At 41.0% G+C, this 8,712-nt stretch overlaps 1 protein-coding gene across 3 annotated transcripts; it reads right to left on the reverse strand.

Annotated features, from left to right (window-relative positions):
* Positions 1 to 306: 306 nt before the first annotated feature.
* On the reverse strand, positions 307 to 7,474 carry LOC104432692 (serine/arginine repetitive matrix protein 1). Of its 3 annotated transcripts, XR_001984658.2 has the most exons (15): positions 7,292 to 7,474; positions 7,082 to 7,171; positions 6,699 to 6,821; positions 6,293 to 6,460; positions 6,117 to 6,203; positions 5,850 to 5,980; positions 4,730 to 4,777; positions 4,573 to 4,629; positions 3,529 to 4,398; positions 3,018 to 3,077; positions 2,773 to 2,913; positions 2,407 to 2,607; positions 1,699 to 2,327; positions 1,463 to 1,535; positions 307 to 1,152 (listed from the first exon to the last, which is right to left on the reverse strand). XR_001984658.2 is itself a non-coding variant. In XM_039307748.1 (13 exons), the coding sequence occupies exons 1-13, from the start codon at positions 7,310 to 7,312 to the stop codon at positions 1,691 to 1,693; spliced, it is 2,634 nt and encodes an 877-aa protein (XP_039163682.1). In that variant the 5' UTR covers positions 7,313 to 7,474; the 3' UTR covers positions 1,546 to 1,690. The 3 variants fall into 3 exon arrangements, 1 of the variants encoding a protein (XP_039163682.1); XM_039307748.1 differs by lacking the exons at positions 307 to 1,152; positions 1,463 to 1,535 and having other exon boundaries at positions 1,546 to 2,327; XR_001984659.2 differs by lacking the exons at positions 6,293 to 6,460; positions 6,699 to 6,821; positions 7,082 to 7,171; positions 7,292 to 7,474 and having other exon boundaries at positions 5,850 to 6,031.
* Positions 7,475 to 8,712: the final 1,238 nt, after the last annotated feature.

Consider the following 8,712-nt stretch of genomic DNA (forward strand, 5'->3'; position numbering starts at 1 on the left):
GAGACCAAATAGCAATTCGCATCCGTGTTGGGGCTCAAAGCATTATGATAGTCATGAGTTTGCCATCTAAGGTGATATATGCAGAAAGCTCAATAAGTTTAAAAAATAAAAATAAAAAAGGCGGAAAAAACCAAAAACCCCTTTTTTCTATAAGAAATCGCCAGTACTACAGTAACGCAAAGATAAAACTGGATTTGTGAACGTCCCATCGTCAAAGATAAAACCTGAAGCAAAACTCCACGAAAAAAAAGTGCTACACTTATTGCATTGATAATAATTCAGAAGAAATGATAGAACACTAAAAGCAGCAAGAAAATAGAGAATGCTCATCATAGCTGCAAAAAAGGCCACTCATCCATTGTTTACTGAACTCTGTTCTCAATCTACTAAATATCAGCCCAGAAGGATATGATAGAACCCACATTACACATCATTACCTCCATTTACAAACAGCTAATGGAAGCAAAGGTAGTAAGGCATACCAACATTGTTGCACTAGATTAGGTAAGCTGCTTCTACAAACTTTAAACGAAATGCTTCAGAGTCGCCATGGAATGGATTCCCACATCCAAGCTCATGAAGAAACGAAATAAGACCAAGTGGTTAATAGTTGATATGGAATTGTTGCAACACTAATTGCACTACTAACACAATTTCGCCTTTTATACACCTCCAAGGACAATATACTTAGCAAGAGCATAGTTTGACACTTAGGGACTCTAACTAACTAATGAGAATAGTAAAAGTTTTTGTATCGGTCAAAAACTGCTTGAAATATGTCAGGTTTTAAGAACTTAGCATTTCCTCAGTTAAGTATCTCCAGAATTAACACCAAATTTCCATAGCAGTCCCACGACAAAAGAAAAAAAACAGAGTTCTCAGGTATCTAGACATCCTAGATGGCATGATGTGGATCTATCATCCGATATCCACCTCAAAACAGGCAGGTAGGTAAGAAACATAATCTACAAAAAACTTTCCACCACCCAGAAGAGAAGTGGGCATCTAAATACATAAACTTCTCAGTGTTGAAAACACCATCCTAAATGAACCCAGAGAAAGATGTAAATACATCACCTGAGTTGATGTTCAGAATGATGATCTGCGGAATGTTCTGCTCAACCAAGTCATCAAAGTTGAATTTTTTTTCATCTAACAATCGATGAGAAATCCAATTTAGTACCAACCTCAAGTTAGCTGAACCGACAAAAAACTTTTACTTGATTTAGTCTCCAAAACACATTAAGCAGCCATCACTAGAAGCTATATGCATCATTATTCGAATTTTCAAACCATATTTCATTAGGAATAGAATAAGAAGACTAGCTAATCCTGGCAATTACAATGGAATCGCAATCACATGAAAAAGCACGCATTAAGGCAAGGAGTTGTCCTCTCCTATCCACAATAACCTGTAAAGCGATAAATTTAACCTTCCCTACAAGGGGAAAACAATGATTACCAGAAAATCTAGCGGCAATGCCTGCTTAAAGTCGCATCAACAGAATAGCTGAGGAACCTCATTTATCGATTAACTGCCAGCAATAAAGACAGACTAATTAAATATTTATCAACATATCAAAATCTTTGAATCACAACACAAAATTCAAAGCAATTTCAACGAAAGAGATGCTGATCAATATGATAAAACAAGCCAAAAGCGTTCATAATTCCAACACTAGAAGCAAATTCAGTGACCTATGCCCTTCTTTGCCTTAAATGACTCAAGAGCCTTCATTCGTAGCTCAATCTCAAGTTTCTTTTGCTTGGTTTCTGCCTCTTCATCATACGAATGATCCTCCTTTCTGTCAACATCTTCATCATCTGAGGAGGATGCATCTCTGGAATGCTTTCCAAGGTCAGATGAGACAATATCCTCTTTCTTTGCTCTCATCTTTTCTGCACGACGTTCTTCCCGTCTACGACGTCTCTCCTCTCGACGTCGACGTCTCTCCTCCTTCTTCATTTTCTTCTCTTCTTTCCTCCTCCTTTTAGTCTCCTTCCGATCCTCTATCTCAGAATCATAGCTATTATCATCTGAATCTTTTTCTCGCTTATCTAATCTTTTGCGCCTTTTCTTCTCCTTGCGATCATTAATGTGCTTATCACTTTCCTCAGAACCTGTTTCAGACAAGCTGCTGTGTTTACTATGATCAACCTTCTCCACAGATCTTTGTGTGACTTCAGATCTGTGCCGTCGAACACTATCTCGAGAATGATCCTTATCACCAGATTTTCTACCTTCAACGGAGTGAGATGTCTGTAGCTTCTCACCAGATTCTTTGTTCAGTGAAGGTGACAACAATCCCTTTCCAGAGGGCTTTTCCCTGACAACGATAACATTACACTATTAGACAGCATGCAATACAAAATAGTAGCTGGAGAAATTCACGGGAGAGCCCACACCTCATTCTCTCTTGGTCTTTGTTTCGAATATCCAAGCCATCAGAACGGCTCTTAGAGCCATTAGAACGATCTCCAGCAGCTTTTTCAGGAGGAGAATTATCCTTATCACGCAGCTTCATGGGCGAGTCTCCCTGTTTACTGAAAGAGGATGAATTTATAGATCTTTTATCTCTAGGCTTGAGAGCACGATCCCTACTTTCCCTATAAACAATAAGAATAACAGAAATTAAAACCATTTAGAGGATTTGCTGCATACAAACAACCCAACAAATAGAATCAAAACTCTTATGACAATTCATTTTACATTACTAGCAAATGATATGGAGAGAGAGAGAGAACCAATTATCTAGAGATTTGGAATCTAACCGAATGTTGTTAGTAATTCCCCTCTCATCACTTTTATCTGGGCTTCCTTGATGCGACCTACGTTCTCTCAATCGCAGTGAATTAGAACGGTCGTCATTATTCACCAGATTCTTTAATGGACTCCTGTATGGGCTAGATGACCTTTTAGCAGCAAAACAGACAATCAAGAGGATAAACAAAATGACAATAAAAGAATACTAGAAATGTTTTCAGCTTAATTGAGGATATGGATCTCAGGGGTATACCTGCTTCGTCTCCGGACATTCCTAGCTTGCTTTACAGGACTCTCATATGGGCTCCGTGACCTTGTATCAGAAGAGCATGCATAAGTATCTATGAATTTCACGTAGTTTGAGGGTAAAGTGAGTATGAACTCTATCTGCAAATCCTACTTTCAATACTATTCATCTCTTCAAACTTGAGAGAGCGAGAGAGGATAGTTTGCCAATGTGATCAATAATTCTAAGCAACTCCCTAGAGGAGTCAGACTGATATGTTGTATTTTGTATGTGTAAATGTGCCCCAGTTAACAATTTCCGTAAGCTTACAAATAAAATTATGCATAGGAAACAACCGTTGTGGCAAATATATCATTTTGAAAAGGAAAGAAGAAGCCGATGAATTGACAAACAAAATCCATTCCTCCTCAGTAGAAGATAGACCAAACATACGACCAGCATCCTCAGCAAACAAAAAGAAAACACTAATACTCAATGAACCTAGAAGCTGTAAACAAGTCATCTATGAAGGATATACCTCATTCTTTCCCTGGTAGATCCAGCAGGCGATCTTCCAAATGGAGAAGATCTCTTCCGCAAGGGTGGAGATCTATGACCAATCGGAGATGCAGAGTCTGACTCATGAGATGTCCTCCGGGGTGGAGGGGTCATTGATTTCCTGCGTGCAGATAAGGGCGATCTTCGCCGCCCTGGGGATGAAGATCTTTGCCCAGGAATTGATTGAGATCTCCGTAGCCGCTCTGGTACAGGGGATGGGGTCCCATGGTGTACAGGAGATGATGATCTGGGCTGCATAGGTGAAGTTGATAAATGACGGACAGGAGATGATAACCCGCGAGACACAGGTGAAGGTGATATATGACGCCTGGGAGATGGTGATCTGTGTCTTGGAAAGGGCGACCTCCTTCGAACAGGAGAGGGCGACCTCCTCCGTACAGGAGAGGGCGACCTCCTCCGTAATGGAGAGGGTGATCGACGTCGGACAAGGGAAGATCTATGTCGCACCGGAGGCGGTGATCTTCGTCTATCAAAAGAAGGTGACCCACGCCGGACAGGAGATGGAGATCTACGACGCCGGACAGGAGATGGAGATCTTCGACGCCGGACAGGAGGCGGAGATCTACGCTTCATTGGAGAACGTGACCTATGTCGAGGAGGTGAACGCAACCTACGCCTTACAGGAGATGGTGACCTGCGATGCGGAGGAGATATCGATCTCCGCCTATAAAAAGACGCTCCTCGTCTCGGAGATCGGGATCTCCGAGGAGAATACCTCCGACGAGGTGTCATAGACCTTCTTCGAGGAGAACGATACACCTTACTAGAAGAAATTGAACGGCTACGTCTCTGTCGTGATGCAGAGATACTCCTTGACCTGCGTCTTTCACTAAAGGACATATGTCAACAATACAAGTAATCTTAGAACTATTAAGATACAGCCAAAAAAATAAAATAAATAAATAACAAGATAACCAACTCTACTGTTTGCCTCAATCCCGAAACCAATCAAGAACTGTATTAATGCCAAATAATCTACCCTAGCAGAAGTATGGTTACGTACTCTGAATAGCTCCTGGATTTAGACAATGACTTGCTGATTGACCTAGAAGGTGAAGCTCTGAACAATAATTCACATTACTTCTTAGGTCATCATCCAACAAATAAAGATCAACCAATAAGTCAAAATTCAAATCACACAAACTTCAGTAGATGCTCACCGAGGGGATGAAGAGGAATGGTCCACCGATCGAGGAGATCTAGAAACTCTGCAGGAGATAAGTAAGTCAGCATTCAAGAGTCACATTGGCAGCTTTCGAAAATCTCAGATAATCACTTGCCATATCCTACAATAATGCTTGCACAAATTTCAAAACTATACAAATAAAAGCTGGATGCTGACCTTTTTCTGCAAAGAACAGAAGCATCCTAATAAACTCTAGAATCCAACATAGGGAGACTAGGAATCTCAAGCCCAAACCCAACCAAATAAGATGGAAGAAGTAATAATCAGGAAGAACTATCAATATCAAAAGATTGGGTATAAAAAGCCAAATACAATGGCCAATGTCTGGGGAAGGAATCTGTTCCTTACTATTCACTATTACGTAACCACGAGCGAGATAAAAGTTTTAAAAAAAAAAAAAAAAAAAAACAAAAACAAAATCAAGCATATTTCTCTACCATAATATGCATTCTCAAGGAAAACCAATTGACTCAGCATTTCAGAAGTCCTATCTTGATAACACCAAAGAAGCGATGCTTTAGCCAATTTAAGGAAGTACCAAGCAAAGAATAAGATACCAAATGCTCACAATTTGTGATTTCCAAAAGATTTCAGCAAATTGTAATGTCCAAAATAGAAGAGGCAAAGTCAGAGGAGAAAAGGCAAAAGCAAAATAAAAAAAAAATCCCTGTTGACCACATAAGTTCTGTTATGCTACTTTACTAAATGATAGAGAAATTTTCCCAGGTGCTTGATAGTTTACTGTAATCCGAATTATTGTTTAAAAGTTCAATGATAATTTCACCCTACAATAACATATTAAACAAAATATACGCGTCTATGTCAATCCAATTCCCCGAGGAAACTTGAAGACAAATGTGAACACTATCTCATCTTTCATGGGTGAAAAAAAGCTTCTTTAATCCAAATTGAGACATTTCTTTTGCTGTTAGATATTCTGCTAACTTTCAAAGAATTGAATGTCTAATGCATCTTGACCTCATCTCTGAATAGCTTAAATCAACTATGCAAGGTAAGTGCAACAGCAAATACAAGCTCTAGACACAAAGGATTGAAAAGAATGCAGATGACAGGCATCACCAATAATCCCTTACTCATGGCTTCTTCTTGAAGCACCCCTCCTTCCATTATCATTTTTACCATCCCGACGGGCATTTGAGGCCCTTGAAGACATGAAGTCCTTCTCCAGGTCATCATTTGAAGCCTTCATCTCTACCACACCGTCCTACAGTAGTTTGAGGTAAAGGACATGAACCCAAATAATTGCAGAAGCTAGCTGAACGCATAGAAACACAAACATAAGTTAAAAGTGTAAAGCAGCCTCAGTCAATGTAACTCCAGCCTGAATAAAATAGTATTACCATCCTCTCTGATTTCTCCTGTTCAAATTCTCTACTTTCCTTGTCTCTTTTCTTCCGAATTTCATCAGCAACGAGGTCGGCTTCAACCTGAATGATCATGACCAAGAAAAAATCGCTGAGAACATACAATCAGCTATTTCAGTCACAAGCTCATTGCAGAATTATAGAGGTAAGACCTTCTTCTTCCGAGTTTCTTCCTCTTTGGCATCTAAGAACTGCTGAGGCACACCGCTTGCATTTTTCTGCGCACTGATAAGAAGAGTCCAGAGTTCTTTCATAAACTTGCCAGTGTTTTTCTCCATAAATCCTGTGAGTTGTATCTGAACCTCCTTTCCATTAACCTCCTGCACCAGAAACAAAAAGCAAAAGGGCTCGACTTCCATAGTTGATTTGCAAGGAGTTCACACACCAAAAACAGCTGCAGCAGGCAATTCAGCCTCAACAACAACCAAGCAGTCTACAAGGCACCCCTCGAAACATCCTCAATTGACTCGAACCAAAGAGAGGGACAAATCACTAGAGAACACGAAATAAAGCACTAAAACTGAGAACTCACGAGAACCTAGAAAGACAGCAGAATACCTTCCCATCCAGGAGTCCATATATGAAATTGATGAGGACCTCGTCTTCAAACCCTAGAAGCCCAGTCACCCTGGTGGCAATCCAAGGTTTCATGACATCCATCTTCACTTTCGTCATGTCCACCTGAAACACAAAAATTTCGAACGGTCAAGACATCTCCGAGACACGCCGACCGATGAGCTTCTCCCGAGTGCAAATGTACACATCCGAACGCGTGCACTCAGATCGCGTCGGCGCTTTCCTACGCTTATCACACCCTCAATCAGCAGTTCTTACAGGCATTCGAGCATCGCATCGAACCTACGGGACGGGGAAAACGCAAAAAATAAAGAAAAAAGAATCTCGACCAGCTCCGAGCGTAGCCGAGCGGAGCGGAATCTCACCAGGAACTCCAGCTCCGGAGCGAACTTCTGCGTCTTGAGGAGCTTCGCCTGCTTGTTCGAGAACCGCGTGTCCTGATCCGCGGAAGTACCCTGAAACAACACGCGATTACGCAAGGCCGTTCAGAACCGACGGGTACACGAGAGGAAGCGCGAGCGAGACGGAAATACAGCGGAGCGAGACGGATCCGACGGATTCGAGCAGGAGCTTACTCGGAAAAACCCTCCCGACATTGCTTTAGGGTTTCGGGGGGCGGAGCGGGGCGGAGAGGGGCGGCGGAGGGGCGGCGGAGGGGCGGGATTTTCTCCCTAGGACGAGGCGGAAGATGGGTGGGGCTAGAGAGAATCGCCGTCGCTGCTGGGGGCGCGCGAGATGGAAGGATGGATGGAATTGGATTGGATTGGATGGATAGAGAGGGAGTAGTGGGGAAAAGGCCGGGGGCGTGCCGGGGCGGGGTCGGTGTGGTGGCGGTGATGCCCTCCCGTATTTTTGGATCGGATCCAAGACCCCCTCGTTTCGGCCCAAATCGAGAAAAAGGACCCGGTGGAGCCCTAATACTCCGTGCGCACTTGAATTTGGTGGGGGAATTAAGTTGAGGAAGAAGGAGATGGCAAAAATAATAGACCTCTGTGTCAGCGAATTCCGCCATTAGACTGATCTTAAGGATGACCGGCGACACCATGTGAAAAGTATGTGGACGATTTCGAATCGAAAGAGATAAGGGAATGGTTATGGTTTTTGGGTTAAAGTGTAAAGGCTAGTGGTGAAATCAATGTTAAAGCAAATAATACGAATTCCGTCATTAAACCGATCTTAAGGATGATCGGTCGCACCGTTCAAAAAGTAGATGGATGAGATATTGAATCGAAAGGGGGTAAGAGGACGGTTATGATTTTTAGGTAAAAGTGTAAAGATTATTGATGACATCAATCCTAAAGTAGACATTATGAATTCTGTCATTAGATCAATCTAAGGATGATCGGTAGCACTGTTCAAAAAAGTAGATAGACGGTTTTGAACCAAAAGAGGTAAGAGGGACGGTTATAATTTTTGGATAAAAGTGTAAAGACTGCCGGCAACATCAACCCTAAAGCATATGGTAGGACGATATAGTAATAAATTACATGTTTAAGAAGCATGTGCTTCACTTATGTTCTCCTTCGACCACTCAAAATGCTTTTCATGCCCAAAGTAAAGACAATATTCATTTTTCGTTAATTCATAGTTGGAATACTTTTGAATCACAAAAATCGGCTATACATGATTTAAAAAGGACAACGGCATAAACCGCGCATCACTTAATTACCCGACGATGAGAGAATCATTAAAGCCAAAGTTGAACATATTTGGTATGTTTGTTATCACCCAAAAAAAAAAAAATTGCATGAGAAAATAAATCTAATGTCGAAGAAGCTCGAAATAAATTGTGCTATGCACTATGTCTTAACACAAGGGAAATTTGTGTTTAAAAAAAAAAAAAATGATTTGGAAAGTGATTTTCTAAAAAGAGAAATGATTGCAAATATCGTCATTTTTTTTTCAAAATTCTGTTTGTTTCATGAAAAATGAATGATTTAAAAATATTTTTCAAAAAATAATCACTTGTATTGTATAGAAATGAAAGAACAATAAA

This window comes from Eucalyptus grandis, chromosome 2 (assembly GCF_016545825.1).
Source record: "Eucalyptus grandis isolate ANBG69807.140 chromosome 2, ASM1654582v1, whole genome shotgun sequence".
Lineage (NCBI taxonomy): Eukaryota > Viridiplantae > Streptophyta > Magnoliopsida > Myrtales > Myrtaceae > Eucalyptus > Eucalyptus grandis.

What these genes read in the sequence shown, in the direction of transcription:
- LOC104432692 (XM_039307748.1), bottom strand. Translation starts at nt 7,312, where the DNA reads ATGTCGGGAGGGTTTTTCCGA. An exon ending in TGTCGGGAGGGTTTTTCCGA is followed by an intron (nt 7,172 to 7,291) that starts GTAAGCTCCTGC and finishes GTGTTGTTTCAG; the next exon opens with GGTACTTCCGCGGATCAGGA. An exon ending in ATGGACTCCTGGATGGGAAG is followed by an intron (nt 6,461 to 6,698) that starts GTATTCTGCTGT and finishes TTTCTGGTGCAG; the next exon opens with GAGGTTAATGGAAAGGAGGT.